Here is a 17049-nt window from a genome sequence, read left to right on the forward strand (position 1 = left end):
ACGAAATGCGACTCGTAATGCACGTGGTACTGAAAATGAACTGGGAAGTTTGGCTACACTGTCTCCGTGATTCCGTTGCCAGATTTTCGTTAGCAGACGACATTTTCACGTGAAGTCCAATGAAAAGCTCTGTTCTCCTTCCCCCCTCCGCCCCGCCATACTCAATGTGTCATCGCTGCACAGGCTACCCCTCTAACCCGCACTTTTCTCTCGCCCTGCCAACTACTTCCTGTTTAGTCGGTTCATAACCTGGCTTTTAGTAAAGATGTAGGTTTCTGTTCGTGCTGCTGTTGCTGCTGCTGATCCTTTCGAGGACAAAGATGATGATGCTTTTCATTTCAGTCTTGATTTCATCCAAGGTAAGCAGACAACAAAGTGTTTAAGAACCATTCTGCGTGTCCATATTAATTATTAACAGTTATTTCCTTATAAGAACGTAAAAAGTCATTTAAACAAAACACTGTGGAGGGGGTTTAGGTAAAATAATCCAAACGGACTCCAATGAAAAGTACGATAATTTGGATGCTCCAGCAGGGAAGAATTGCTGTTTACCTGATCAATAAATTGGATGACGTAATACATCAGGTACGTCCGCACAGTACATTGCAAGTACGAAAAACCAGCGACGAAGCTCTTAAGAGGCATTAGAAGATTAGCCTACCCAAAAAATTAAAATTAAAATATCCAGTAACAGTAGTCCTATAAGTTCGTAATAACGATGTATTGTAACAGTTGGTTGCACTCCGATCCTTTCATATATTACTGTTCACTGTTGGCAGTCATGTTGGCATGTAGAGTTCAGTTTGAGGCTTGTGGCAGAAGCCTCTAAAGGCATGGCTACGACCTTGACTCGCAAGCTTGAGGGGGGGGGGGACCAGAAAGCAAGTATCGATTTGCTACATTTATATACGAAATGAGGCTAGTCTTCTGCCACAATAATATGTCGGGCTATATTGGGATTCTGTGAATGTGCTGTGTTGTTGTGTGTTAGTTTAATCAAAAGTGCATGCATGTGTGTGTTACATGTTCATTTTGTGTAAAATGGCTCATACTGAGAGAACATTGAGGTCATTATTTATAGAATTAAAAGAGAAACCGTTTTAAAGTTGAACGTATGAAACAAAATGTGCTTACAAAGTTAGGAGATCGACACTACATTTACATATTAAAATAGTGCATGGAGGAAGACAAAATAGAAATTTTCAATTGTCATGATATAAGATATCCTTGGCTAACAGGATGCTCTGAGACAAATAAGTTATACTGTTTTTCCTGCATTCTGTCTGGAGGTGGAAATGAGTGGTCATCATCTTGTGGGGTCTGTGTGTCAAAAAAATTTGATAGAAAAGCTGATAAACCTGCTGTATAAAAAGATGCAAGTTAAGCAGATTTTTTCAGCCTACCCAGTATTTGCGCCTTAGCTTCTTCACCGCGAAAAACTGTTTCCATAAAAATTTGGCAATTTAACTTGCCTCAAGATTAATAGAATTTAATATATGTATAGTAAGACAATTGATAGTGGTGTAGTAATGCCATCATTTGGATATTTATATAAATGAAATATATTAGTTCCTTATACAATATAAGTTAATTCATGATCTGTTTGCTATATTAACTGTAATAAGGTTAATAGCAAACTAATAACCACCGGCATAGCTCTGTCTGCCAATTTGAAGTTGTGTTCGGGTGTGGGTTCAATTCCTGCATGGGCTGAATACCTGGTTGGGTATTTTCAGAGGTTTTCCTCAAATGTCAGGCAATCTGTGGCGAATCCGCTGTCTCATTTCGCCAAATACCATCTCTTTATTACTAGTCCCATTGATGCTAAATAACCTCGTAGTTGATACCGTCGTTAAGTATCCAAGTAAAAAGATTGGCGAACTAATGAATTCAGTTCTATTATAAGGGGGGGAAGTAACTGGCAACCCTACCCCATTATCTCCTGGCCTAGTTTCCTCATGAGTGGTGCCTTATTAGTATCAATTGGGTTCTGGACCGTCTTCGGGCAGTTGACCAAACAACAAAGTAATAAAGTCAAATAGGTACTATAATTAATACTATTGGAAGTATTCGATGTTAATTATACGCAAGTAAGTATAATTTTAAGGGTTTCTTCATTAATGAATTCATAGCGTAAAGACTATGACAGTGATTCACGAATCCCGGCGTATTCAAAGCAAGTTATGTACTTCAATTTAATGTAAAGTAGATAGGCTAGAGGGAGAAAAAGAGAAGTAGAAGAAAGTATGTGAGGAAGAAAGTGCAGTGGAGTAGCGTGGGAGAAAGAAAAGCAGGGGTGTCGAGAGTGGCAGCCAGCGATTGAATTCATATTTGGACCACCGTGCCTGAAATCATGTATCGCGTCATCGATCTCTGGAAAAACGACTGATTTACCCCAGATCATTAGGGATTTTACCTGAAAACAGTTGAACGATCCAGTCAAGTCGCAGGGTTGGCAATGCTGTTTTTAAATGGAGGACTGTAGTGGAAAAATATCGGATATTGCAGATTGAGTTTGTGATATATTGTTCTTACAATTAAAATGAATCGACATATAGATATTAAAAGAGAACCAGAGCCTCCAGCTGAGTTGGAGAGCCAATTTGTTTTAAGACTACCACCTGTAAGTTGTGACATGCATAGCCGCAGTGTATTAACCTCAATTTTATCCCAGTGTAAAATTGTGAATTTTGTATATTTTTTTGTGAGAATATTGCAGACATCTCGAAAAATTTTTGCTGATACCAAGCAATGAACGTAAAAAATGCATTTGATATTTTATAGCCTAACACTGAGGTTAAAAATTATGTTCATACACGTTGAGTTTTCATTAGTGTAGGCTTCGAATGTTTATGAAGTCCAGTAGGAATTTAGTAACTCCGTTAAATGGTAATCACAATCACAGTACCACCATTTGGGCAAGCCATTTGTATTGTTTTTTTGGTCCAGGAAAAATACTCTTCTTAATTTTCCTGGACCGAAAATACATGGCAATGAAGTAGGCCTAAACTTGTCTATAATTACACTCCTCCCCCAAACGTGAACATTAGTTCTTTTACATGTCAGTAGCAAAAACCACGAGTTCGCAGGGGTTATAGTTCGAATCTCGACTCGAGAAGAACGGAACTCGAGTCTAAGTTCGAATCCAGATGTCGCTGCAACTGGTCTTACGTTGCCAGTTCAAATATATCACGCACCATTTTCTACTCTTTACCATCAGAATAATAGGAAAATCCACAGAAATTCTGGATGAGACTTATGAGGAATAGGTCTTGCGTGGATCGACTGGTTTAATTCAAAAGTAGTTCCCAAAGCTTCCCAGATATCGCCTATATATGACTTACAGGTGATCTCTTACAACAGGGGTAGTCAGCACAGAGCACTCTGGGGCTAGCGTCTCTTACCCGCGGAGAACACAGTGTACCATGGTGCACTCGTAGCTGCTACCGGGCATGCTCTCTATCTCTTCCTGCTGCACGACGGTGCACACGGGACGGCTCCGCTTATCCTTTGCACATTTCAACGAGTGCTGACAACCACTGTCTTACAACATTTACACCTTAAGTATTTGGTAGAATAGAAATGAGGTCATGGGTCTTCAATGAGAATTTAACCTGTCATAGGTGCTTCACTTTGAAATCAGTACTTGGGGGTGGAGAGGAGTCTATAAAGGGCACAGATCCAGTGGGGAAGAATCAAGTTCCCTTTGGCCAAAGCACTAGGTTCTTCATCAAACGTGCATTAAAGTAATCCTGTAAATTCATAGGAGACGTGTCCGTGTACATATGTCTGTTTTGCTTTAAGTAATACAGGAATTCTGATGATTTCAGTTCTGCGGTCCAGGGCAATGTATTTGCATGAAATGAAGATAAAGTAGGCTAGTTATTTAATTTGTGTCGCAGATTATCGACTGATTTTCAACAAAGAATGCATGCGCTCTGGACCAAATGACCTGAAACCAGAAGGTGTTCTAAAGTATTTGTTCCAGCGCAAACTATTTGTATACAATGAAGTTAGGTTTAAGTTATTTCTTGAATTTGTGCTCTGGATGAAGGAAGAAATATCAACAGAATTACATTATGCCTATTACTTAAAGGAAGACCAACGTATGTATTAGGCCTATATAGACAGAATTCCTGTGAATTTACCAGGCTTAATTCTGATTAGTTTGGTACACCCAAATTAGATTGGTTGTCAGAACATTGTCTGTTTCATTTATGTCAGACTTTGCAGGGTACAGGCTAGAATTTCATACATGCGTTTAGGTATAGGCCATAACTGAAAATATATATTGTATATATTTTAGTATACCTTATTTTATTTCAAGGCTCCTTTGAACACCCACTTACAGATTTATGACTTCCTACACAAACAACTCTGAAAATTCCGTCCTGTCCCCTCGTCCTAACATTGGTTACTAACAGGAGAAGACAAGATTTCCGTCACAGTAAGGAAGACATTTATTTATGACAACCAATTAGTAGGGGGCAGTAGAAGATCTGTCGGCAAAGTCCTTTCTATGAAACTGCACTCCATGAAATAAAATAAGGTATAGGCTACATTGATGCAAGCTTCAGCAGCTTCTCTTATGGTCCTTGAAATATCCGTGCAAATGTTCTCTGATATCATAGAAGGGCCTACGTGTGTGCAGGAGCCGGCGAAGGTGCTGCGGGAGGCCCTGCGCAGTGGCTCGGTGCACCTCAAGGATCGGCTCACCATCAAGCTGGAGAACGACATGCGCTATGGCGAGGTGCGCGTGGACCACTGGCTGATGCACGCCAAGGTGGTGGACATGCCGACCATCATAGAGTCGCTCAAGACCATCGACAATAAGAGCTTCTACAAGACTGCGGATATCTGCCAGGTGCGCCATCTCTTTGCAGTATCCTACTTAGGTTTAGATAATACTTGCTTCAAAATCCAAATTTTTACGATTGTGCGCGGTATATTACAAGTTGCCGTGTTTCCCCTTTTAAAATGCTGTTGCTGTAGCAGGTCTACTGAGCCTTCACATTGCACAGGCTGGAGATCAATTTCTTACGGTGTGGATCTCGATCAGACAACAGTAGGCAGTTGTCCAATATTTTAATTATAATAGTTAAGGGGAATGTGGGTCCCTATCACCACGGCATGGCGCGTCCTCAGGTTGCGGTTAGAGGAGACGGCCTCCAGATATGGAGGGTAGCTGTGAATATATTGAATAAGCAGTCGTGGACAGCCGATAAGGGGTGGTCCTCCAGCTTGGGGGTTCTAGCAACCCATCACCGTAAAAAAACAGCTTGTTACGAAACCTAACAGTAAGCCTTGGAATGGGACTGATTCTCCGGCACGACCACAGCAAAGGAATTGGAGATTTATCCTTCGAAGAGGTGGAAAAATTCAAATATCTCGGAGCAACAGTAACAAATATAAATGACACTCGGGAGGAAATTAAACGCAGAATAAATGTGGGAAATGCCTGTTATTATTCGGTTGAGAAGCTTTTGTCATCTAATCTTCTGTCAAAAAGTCTGAAAGTTATAATTTATAAAACAGTTATATTACCGGTTGTTCTATGTGGTTGTGAAACTTGGACTCTCACTTTGAGAGAGGAACAGAGATTAAGGGTGTTTGAGAATAAGGTGCTTAGGAAAATATTTGGGGCTAAGAGGGATGAAGTTACAGGAGAATGGAGAAAGTTACACAACGCAGAGCTGCACACATTGTATACTTCACCTGACATAATTAGGAACATAAAATCCAGACGTTTGAGATGGGCAGGACATGTAGCATATATGGGCGAATCCAGAAATGCATATAGAGTGTTAGTTAGGAGGCCGGAGGGAAAAAGATCTTTGGGGAGGCCGAGACGTAGATGGGAAGATAATATTAAAATGGATTTGAGGGAGGTGGGATATGATGATAGAGAATGGATTAATCTTGCACAGGATAGGGACCAATGGCGGGCTTATGTGAGGGCGGCAATGAACCTCCGGGTTCCTTGAAAGCCAGTAAGTAAGTAAGGGGAAATTGGTAGACTTTCAGCAGTCTGGCTTGAATTTTCAAGAACATAAATTGCAAACAGGAAGTGTAGAGAGCATAAGGGACAAATTCATGACTACTATGGAGTATTAAATTTGTCTATAGTACAGACTAGAGTAGGTGATCACAGATACTGCAGTCCGACGGGGAATTACGGTACATTTCCTTTAAATGAAACTGCAGTAAAGTTCATTACTTAAACTTTGCTAGTTTGTAGATTAGCCAAGCATTCACAATGCTCAGATCTAGTAAAAGATGCCTAATACCATTTTTTTCCTCTCGTGGTGACATTACACTTAGAAACCAGCCAGTCATGTTGATCGACTCCACCTATATTTGAACTAATTTTTGATAGCTTTTGGCTGTGGAACAAGGATTCTTTTTCTGCCTTTTCTACTGAAACGGCTTACACTATTCACTGGTTCAACTTAATCATTATTACTTGCAAGAGTCACAACACTATTATTGTCATGCCATTTCAAAGTCAAAATTTCTTCATCTTTGCCAAAACGAAAATCGTAAGATCCTCTCTCTTTTTTTCTTTACTAGTAAGCAAAGAGCATTTGTGTTTGATTTGGGTGAAATATACTGGTAGCACGGAACCTTACATTTCTCAAGTATACCAACAGAGAATAATTTGTAAAAAATTTATCAAAGTATATATCATGATTCAAGGCATCCCGCCTAGGACTTGCGTTACGGAATGCGCACTGGTTCCATTCCTCATGGGGTAAGAAATTTTCTCATGAAATTTCGGCCAGTGTATGGGACCGGTGCCCACCCAGCATTGTTATGCACTTGGGGAGCTAGGGTAGGTAGTGAAATCCGGTTGCAAATGCCAGATATAATGGCTGGGGGGATCATCGTGCTAACCACACGATACCTCCATTCTGGTTGGATGATCGTCCAGCTGTGCTTCGGCATGTGGGCGTGAGGCCAGCAGCTGGCTGTCGGTCTAGGCCTTTCACGGGCTGTAGTGCCACGGATTATTTTTTTTTTTTATTTTTAAGTGTAGAGAGAGATTCACCATTGATTGCTGTTCTCATTGACATTGTTGCTTTGGTATTACCTGATTAGTTACACTGTAGTAGTCGTCTTTTACGATTTTGAAACTGACGGCGATTCCTGAGTTAGCGAGGTGAATAATTTGACAAAGTGCTGCACTGACTACCCTGCAGAGCAGGCATCGACTCCCTGTGCCGAAGTAACTCTGCAAAGCCACCCAGCATGCTTAGAAAGCTCAATGTTTGACGTCCAACATGATCCTTGAAAAGCTTAACAAATCCTTTGCTTTTTCCGACCATTTCAGCATCACAGAATATTTCATTTATGTTAATGTTCTGATTTTCGAAATAGCTTGTAAATGCGGTTTTAATCCTCTCCCTTGGTGGCACAATCCAAGCGATACTGTACCAAGCAACACAGTCACATGTCGCAAAACTATTGTTGGGCGTGCCACGTCATTCACATTAATGCTTTCGTCAAGATCGATACTAAATACAACAGATTGTTGCAACACGATTGTCTGTTTCACTGTCACATTTTCAGCCATATTAGTTATGCATCTCTCGATTGGGCTCGCAGAAGCAGTATTTCTTGAATCTGAGAGAGTATTATTTCTTTATTTGGCAAATCGCTAAACAGAATTTCAGCACTGCTCAAATAAGTCTCCTTGAAGTATTCTTCATTTGTGAAAGGTTGGCCTTCGAAGTCACACACTGAGCTATTTTGTAGTTATTTTTGGTTCCAGTTACTTGACTAAAAATAATTGAGTTTGTTTTTTGTAGGCAGAATAGCTTCACTTTTCTCTTCAGAGTTTTTTCAGCATCGACTGACGTTTGGTTTGATAGTGTCTTTGTACACTTGACAGTTTCACTACATCACATATGGCACAAGCAGCATGATCATTTTGTTGTATGAATCCAAATTTGTTTATCCAGAAGTCTTGAAACATGCGTATATTAAGTTTTTGTCTTTTTTGAGTCATTTTAATGGCACTGTGTTACTTAACAATATCAGCTTTTGTGTAACATTCCATGGGTTGTATTCGCTTGAACAAGCGATAGCTCACAGCCGGCTCAGAGAACCCTGGGGAGTGGGGGATATCTGTGAGGGGCAGTTAGGAGAAAAGGGAAGGATAGGACGAAAATAGAACTCCGTCAAGGACAGACACTGTTACGTCACACTCAGTCAGTTTGCATCAGACTCCTCACCATTCCTCCAATATTCAACAACTGTTGTTTTGAAGGCATGGAAATACAGAAATAGCATTAAAAGAATTCATTGTTTCTTTTTTCTTAAAACTTTATTTTTATGAGATCAGAATTATTGTTTTACAATTCACTCAATGTGCCACAGGTTGCCGACTCCTGCTGTAGACCTGGTTATGTGTACATCTATCAAACACACTTTTTAAGCATAAATTATATAAGTGTTTTTCTTGTTGTTTAATGTGTAATAATTAGACAACATGGCAACATCATTCTGTTTTAAAAAGAAATTGAAAGCACTAACAAAGTTTCGTATTGTAACTCTCACAGATTACATCCCAATATCAAAAAAACTGACAAATTTATCAAAAGAGAATTACATAAAAATAACAAAACCTGAAATATTTCATCAAAGTTTTACTTCCAAAGAATTAACTATAGCTATACAAAATTTAAAAACCAAGAAATCTCCTGGCCCCGACAACATTCATTCCGAATTTTTGAAACATCTGGGGGAAAGAAGCCAAGTCTGTACTTTTATCCATTTTCAGTTTATCATGGAACACCTCAATGCAGTATTGTATGTACTGGCAGCATTAACGACACTTCACCTTTAAGACAAGTTGTGATTGTTCACTCTTTGGAGAGGAAACTGGCCGCGAAACCAGGTGGCCCGGGTTCGAATCCCGGTCGGGGCAAGTTACCTGGTTGAGGTTTTTTCCGGGGTTTTCCCTCAACCCAATATGAGCAAATGCTGGATAACTTTCAGTGTTGGACCACGGACTCATTTCACCGGCATTATCACCTTCATATCATTCAGACGCTAAATAACCTAGATGTTGATATAGCGTCGTAAAATAACCCAATAAAAAAAATAGGAAACTTTCTTTGTATAACGAAAGACAATTATGTGAGCACAGATGCTGATCTGCAAAGAGGAAGACGACCAGACGACGACAGACGAAGAGTCACCAGTCAAAACGAAGAAGAAGGATCCCAACAAGGTGGACAAGAAGTTTCTGTGGCCGCACGGCCTCACGCCACCCCTCAAGAATGTGCGACGTCGGCGCTTCCGTAAGACACTGAAGAAGAAGTACGTGGAGGCACCGGAGATTGAGAAGGAGGTGAAGCGGCTGCTGCGGGTGGACAACGATGCCGTGAGCGTCAAGTGGGAGGTGAGATATCAGTCAGTCTGCGTCAACTAGGCAATGGTAGCGAAGCAATGTTGCCTAGTTAAATTGTCACGAAGCCTCGCTGATTGTTGCGTTGTACTTTCTTTCTTGCACAAACCAATATTTATACCTGAATCTGACTGTACAAGAACGGAATTTGTATGACATCTGGCTCACATATTATCACTTTAAAACCGAACAGAGATATTATTCAGTCTCCAACAAACAACGTATGCTTTGAAGTTCCTCTTTGTAATTGGAGATGGATATACTTTGTTTTCAAATCAGACATGGATGGTTCAGCTGTGTATTAAACAGTAATACTCACAACAGCAATGTATCTTGAAGAAACTCAAGGGCTCTGGTGTTTCGTCTGTTATATGCAAAAAGAAAGTTATACACTCACAGACAAAGTATGGTATGATTTTCACTTTTCATTGTAATATTATACAGAGTAACCACAAAAACATATGACATATTGTAATTTACAATTCATGTTTTGATTTTCAGATAAGACGGTTATTAAATACAATAAATAATGTTACAAATTTTTCAATCTTATGACTTATCAATTTAATATTAACATTTGTTAATACATGTTAAATATAAATAATGTATAAACGTTTTTGCCTTTTATGGCATCATCAGATACAGTTTGCTTCTACAATATTTAAAAATTAAATAATGGAATTTTTGTTTTCTCTTACAGTAAACCATCAAATTGGTGTTATAGTAATGAGTAATAATGACTCAAGAGTTTCACGTAATTTGTTGGAAAAAAATTTTTAGGTTATAAGTAAGTCTACATTGTGAAACTAATTATGTTCTATTTAGTTTGAAATACATAAAACTCATGTTACAATGGTTTCAGTTACATGTGTGTTTTAAATTGTCACAATTTTAAATTCAAATATGTTTATCAAACTTTGTGTTTGTGTTTGCAATATACAGCTCAATTTATGTAAAGCTTTGTTGATGTAATTTATATCTTCATTTTATATTTGTCATAATCCATAAAATAATTCGTAATATTACATTAATGTCGTGGTGTATATTGAGATGTGTAATGATTCTACGTAACATAAAATGAAATTTGCGTCTTCTGTTTGCTGTTTTTAAGCCTATTTTGTGCTTGATGAAATTGGTGAGCTGTTAAGTCATTCTTGAATAATCTGCAAAATATATACGTTTGTTTTAGGCTCAAAGAGATTAATTTAAATAAATATTTTGGTTATTTGGATTGAAATTCAAATGTTAATATAAATATTAATAAACTTACATGTCTACGTTTCCATTATTAACTTGACGTTGTTACTATAATTCGGTTTCTGAAGTAGAATTCTCAATGTAGTTTGATATTAATCTGTAAATGATATTATTGTTATTGTGTGAGTTATATTATCGTAAAAGGATTTATGTGAAATTTGTATTATTTGAAGTGAACTTAACGTGTGTGTATTGGTGAACGAGTTGCATTAATCTGTTCCCATTTAGATGTTCCGGCTGTTGTAATGTTGGCTTTAGGCTTGCATAGTGATATGTATGGAAATGTTAATACTAAATTGATAAATCATAAGATTGAAAAATTTTAACGTTACTTATATATGACATATTAGTTGATATTGAAACATCAGAACTTGCCCTCTTTTTCATTGAATTATAACGAATAGTATTAACAGCATGCCCCCTTAAGAACATCAAAATTAAACTGGCAGACTAACAGGTGATTTGCAATGATATCAGGTTATCAACGAGGACGACAAGATGAAATCAGGTGCCGTCAAGGAGGAGAAAGGCGAGGGGGATGCGGGTGGCGTGGCTGAGCACGACATCTTCGGCGAGGCGGTGAGTGACTCCGAGGAGGAGGATGCCAACATCAACATCATGGAGCTGGAAGACGAGACCAGCCGCCCGTCCGCTGACGACAGCCGGCTGTCCGACTCGATGTCACTGCCCGACCGTGCACACGCCCTGGTGACGCAGTTCAGCCGTGACATGTTCGGAGGTGCACGCAAGGTGAAGCAGGAGCCACCACCACCAGAGGACGCTGTTAAGACAGAGCCTATCAGTTTCGAGTTCAACATCTTCAAGACAGAGCTGAACAGCACAGATGAATCAGAGTTCGGTGCCTCCCGAGGTCAGTCCACAGGTCATAGATACAGTTCAGTATACATACAGTTCGTTATCACACAGACGTCTGTCAGGTCAGTATACAGTTCGTTATCACACATGACTGAATGGTCCCACAATTCTCCTTCAGTATTTCAGAAGTGTTTAACTCTGAAAAGGAACCTTTGAGTGTTTATGACGCAGACAAGTTTCCACTGGATAATTGCTTAATATCCAAATATAAAATCTGTCTGCAATTCTAGTCACACCTTGGAAGTTTTAAAAGATCGTACAGAGATAACTGCTGTAGTCTACTTTCGGCATCCCGAGTGACAGGAGATCCATCTTGAACACACTGATGTCGCAAGTAAGAGGAGGCTGGACTCCTGCACTGCCAGTTATGTGATGGACGGGTTGACAGGTCGTTTTCTGTTCTGCAGAGAACCTAAGGGCGCGGATCGACGTTCTGCAGCAGCAATTGGCAGACCTGCGCAACCGACGACAGCAGCAAGAGCTGGAGATTGCCAACATTGAGAACTATGCCCTGCGACAGCGCTTCCAGGATATCCTGGACAACCTGCTGACCGAGCAGCTGGAGAAGGAACAGGAGGTCAGCACTGTAGTGAATAAGGCTATTCCAATAGTAGTAGTAAAATAATAATAATAATAATAATAATGATGATGGTGGTCGTAGCAGCTGGCTTTGGTGCATCTGCAGAGATTATATCAGAGTCGCTGGTGTGCCGGAATTTTGTCCTGCAGGAGTTCTTTCACATGTCAGTAAATCTACTAATATGAGCCTGTCGCATTTAAACACACTTAAATATCGACCTCGGCCAGGATCGAACCCACAACCTCGAGCATTGAAGGCCAGTGCTATATCAACTCTGCTACCAAGGACGACACCCCATTATCTTCTGGCTTAGTTGCCTCATGAGTGATGCCTTATTGGTGTCACTTGTAAGATTCAAATCTGTCTTCGGACAGTTGACTAAACAGCAGGCAAATCTGGTTAGCAATAGCATGGAGCCTGTGGGAGTTGATTGTACTTCACATTTTGTTGCACAGTCCCATTTGCTTCCTGCAAGTCTTTTGAGAAGAGAGAGGCTAGCTGTTGATTTGAGGTGATGTTTGTTACATGCTTCTTCCATGTTGGCTTGTTGTCGAAAGTTACACCTAAGCAGTTGAAATTCTGTGGAGCATCCTTGAAAGAGAATCTGAGTGTCAGTGTTTGGTGCTTCAGAGAAAAGATCTGATAACATTAACAGTTATTGAGTCCACTTTTAAGAGAGAGCAGTGCATTATTCAGACGATTTTAAAGTATTTTAATGTCTTGATTTTTGTTGACAGTAGACCAGATGATGAGGACATCAACATATAATTATGTATGAGCATATGCTACATATTACATAAGAATAGAATATGTCATTGTTACATAATATCCGGGCTCTATTCATTATTATTATTATTATTATTATTATTATTATTATTATTATTATTATTGTCTAGAAATAGAAGTGCATGGTAAACTGAGTACCGGTACTGTTCGTGTCACATGAGCTGTAAGCAATACTCAGAGTTCTGATTTGCTCCTACAGCTCACTCTCTTCTGTTGTGATGTGTTGCAGTACCAAGAACTGACGTCAGTGCTGCAGATGCAGTGAGGATCGCCACCACCCGTCAGCTGTGTTCTTCCCCATCTCTGTCTGTCTGTCTTCATCTCTCGCAGTCAGCCACAACACTAACAATGAGATGAACTTTATATTAAAGACGTACTACAATGAACTTGCACTCGAACCTCACTCTTACAGCTATGTGGTTTGCATTTTCCCTCAATGTACAGGGTGATCTGTTTGGGTATGGATGAAATATAAACAGTATTAAACATTTACTACTGAATTTTATTTGTTGAAACTTTGTGCATACAGACTCAAGGATGGGGGATTTCTCAGAACTCTACATTGCGCACACTCTACCCTCTGCATAACTCGTAATGGTGATACAATCCAGCTCATGTCCGCTGTACATCGGAGGGGTGATTTCTTGGAAAGCTTGAGTAATTTTTACCCTTAGATCATCGATGTTCCTGGGTTTTTGTGAATAGACAATGTCTTTAACAAAACTCCACGTGAAGAAGTCAGGAGGGTTAGATCTGGACAGTTTGGGACCCAAGCAGTTACTTCACTACGACCACACCTCCCATGCTCAGTGAGGGAGTCCATCATCTTGCTGGAATATAATGTTCACATTGTTGTCTTTTCTGCAAAGAAGCATGGTCCGGACAGTTTATTGCAGCTCACTTCGCACCATACGTTAACTTTTTTACTTTTCCTTTCGTGTTTGTAGGAGACATGCAGTTGTGTGTGTTCACTCTAGTACTGACGTGAAAAGTCGCGTTCTCTGTTAATAGCCATTTGTTTAAGAAGCCGTCATCTTCTGCACTCTGTTGGCACACCATGGATGCAAAATTGAAATGAGCTTCATGTTTTTTTAACACAGAACCACAACATTATGGAATCGTATTGCAGTGTAGTTTATGCTGCGGGGGATTTTTGTGTGGTAGTGTTCGCTACATTGTTCCTTTTTTTTGTTGTGAACGCACCCCAATTTTCGCCTCCTCTGATTGGAGGAACAAGGGAGTGGGGCGGCTGTCTGCTGGGGGAGCTAGGAGTGACCTCGAGAGACGGGACTTGGGGTTCGAAGCGAGTCAGAGAGAGGACGTCTAGTCTCCAACCTCCACGGGAGGATTTGTCGGTTGTTTGTACTTCGCCAATGCCGGGTTTGAGTCGACCCGCCTGGTTGAATCGGAATGACTCTGGTTATGCGTGGGATGCATCACCGATAGAACATTGTTTTCATATTGCAGTTACATAGACCCGGTGGCGGTCTGCTTCATCTCTAGCAGAGCATTGGCCAGCTCTGTTAATTATCATATTCTACACAGCGTGGGATCGCCGACATTCTCTGGATGACAGTGAAGTTTCTTCGAGTCTATCGTGGTGTCAATGGTGATAGTTTCTGAGTCGGTGACGAGGTATGCTACACGGACCTCCACCGGCAATCAGTTAAAGGTTGGAGTGTTGAACTTTATGGGGTTTCTCAGAGCCTGTGTGCCATGGAGAACTGTACTTTATGTGGGGGGTTTGATCACTCGTAGTGTATAGTACCGTATTTTCACTTCTCATTCCATGTTAGTTATTAGTCCCCTCTCTCTCTGCAATTTACGCCGTTATCAGACTTTAGTATTTAAAATTCTTTTATTATCCCCACTTCCTGCTTGGGGGTATTCTTGTTTTCACAGTTCTTAATTTGTATAATATTTGTAGCTTCTTTCTCTCTACTTGTTTGTGGTTTATTAAATTGTTATGTTTATGATGGCTTGTGTTATAAGTACTATTGTTAGAGGCAACCAAAAACCTTGAACCATACGATCCTCTTTATTTTTCCTTCCTGGGTTTTCCCCAGGCATGCCAACACGACAGTATTCAGGTACATCACGCACACCATACTCATGTCGAAATTCTGTTTGAAGTCGTTTAACACACTCAGATTTGTGGCATACCAAAGATCACATTGTGCCTGCTGTTGATTTGTAACATCCATTTAAATCGTGTACGATTTACATTTCACATTATGCATTGTTGATTTTCATTCTTGCCATGTATGGAAACTCTAATTTTTTAAGCATAATATTACCACCAAGAAATTTCTCATACTATCGTAATAGCTTTATAATAATAAATTAATGTTATCCATACCCAAATGCATCAGCCTGTATACATTTTTTTATCCTATACGAAATACGAAAATAAGGTAAACTGTGTAAAAAATAAAATTATGAGAGAGAAGAAGTGAAGCTTTTGTATTAAAGGTGTCATTTTCCGGAAGCCTGCTGCATATTCCAGAAAGCCGTTTGTATCAGTTTTGAAGTAGATACAAGAATGCAGTTAAATATTGCCAATAATTGAATTTGATCATTTTACAATAGAGAATTTAATATATGAAGAGAGTAGTGATTATTGATGCTTACAAATTATAATACATTGCTTAGGCACGGAAAGATTAAGATTTCATCAAGATAATTATGATTATATTCTGAGGTGACGGGAATTAATTTTTCATGTGATGAAAATTCCCTCCTGAGTCACTAATTGAATTTGTCACCAATTCCACAGAAATGGGTGTATCCTAACAATATGTTTTACAATACACATTTTATTTTGATTCCAAGATTTGATCCGACATGTCTGACATGAAAAGACATGACAGTGCACATGCCATGCTATTACTTATCAGATATAGAAATGAGTCATTGACAATTTTATTGTTCCACTTACTGAATGCCATGGAATAACGTATACACAATAAATGTAATCAAGAATTGACACAGATATCCTTGACAACTGCTTATTTATATCATTATACAGTGTGATTCATACAGAACAGCCGTGTTGATCAGAAGGGAGTGGATTTTTATGTGCTAAAAAATTTAAATATATTTATTTTTTATGTGCTGAAAAGTACAAAAATATTTTCTAAAAATAAAAGAATATTTTTTTCTTTAAATGTGACAAAAATACCTTACTTAACTTGGAAAAAAAAAAATTGTTACTAGGTACTCACCAACCACACTAAGTGCTAGTAGTTGGCCGAGAATTGCAGTGAACAACAAAGGTCATCTCCAAATTCTCCATCACAAATGCATGCCGATTATCTGTGAACAACGACTTATACTGTGAAAACGATCTTTCCACATCACAGGACGTCAGACGTGCATATTTAAAGAGAGGAATGTCACAAACACAAACACCGTCAGTTTCACCTACAGGCACACCCTCCAATACTTGAGCAACTTTACACATTTTTTATATCCACTGTTTTTCCCAAACACATTCTGGAATTTGTACCTTAGTACTTGTACTTCTGAACCTGGTAGCGAGTCTAGTTTAATTTCCACGGCACACACCTCCCTGTTTTTGGGTGTTTCGAGTTTTTTTATGGTGTCACACAAAAAGTTTAGATTTGCTAATAGGAAAGCCAAATCGTATCTTAAATAACCGTCTTTTAGTATATCTTGAAGGATATCGATTGACGAAGCCCGGTAACAGGGAATCACAACTAGATATATTGCCTTACTTGATAGACATGAGCGAGAGGCGAGGGATTTGTTTAAATTAAATAATGTTCATACCCGAGCTCATATCTGTTGTGTTTCACAAACAAAGCATGGAATGAAATCATCTTCAGCAACAATAAACATTCCTAATTATGTGTTGCAAAATCTCTCCTCCTTGTCCACGTTAATTTATTCTCTAATAATAACACTGATATGCAGCCTAGCAGTTCTCAGAACTTGAGGCGATACTATTACAAAAATGGATCACGGGTACACCACACAGCGCTTAGAAACACGAAGCAACCAGGAATTCTTAAAAAGATAACGCACTTCTGAGTGATATAATTGATTTAGTTTTAAAATGATTAAAAGTTCTTGTAAAAAAGTTATTTAAGTAAAAAAAACTCCAAGATTTATGTGT

General features: G+C 39.2%; 1 protein-coding gene across 1 annotated transcript; it reads left to right on the forward strand.

Annotated features, from left to right (window-relative positions):
- Window positions 1–2239: 2239 nt before the first annotated feature.
- Taf7 (TATA-box binding protein associated factor 7) lies at window positions 2240–13403 on the forward strand. The gene is made up of 6 exons (XM_069824960.1): window positions 2240–2623; window positions 4652–4864; window positions 9152–9406; window positions 11147–11540; window positions 11953–12122; window positions 13141–13403. Exons 1-6 carry the CDS (start codon window positions 2543–2545, stop codon window positions 13174–13176), a joined length of 1149 nt encoding a protein of 382 aa, XP_069681061.1. The 5' UTR covers window positions 2240–2542; the 3' UTR covers window positions 13177–13403.
- Window positions 13404–17049: the final 3646 nt, after the last annotated feature.

This window comes from Periplaneta americana, chromosome 4, assembly GCF_040183065.1.
Source record: "Periplaneta americana isolate PAMFEO1 chromosome 4, P.americana_PAMFEO1_priV1, whole genome shotgun sequence".
In the NCBI taxonomy this organism is placed as follows: Eukaryota; Metazoa; Arthropoda; class Insecta; order Blattodea; family Blattidae; genus Periplaneta; species Periplaneta americana.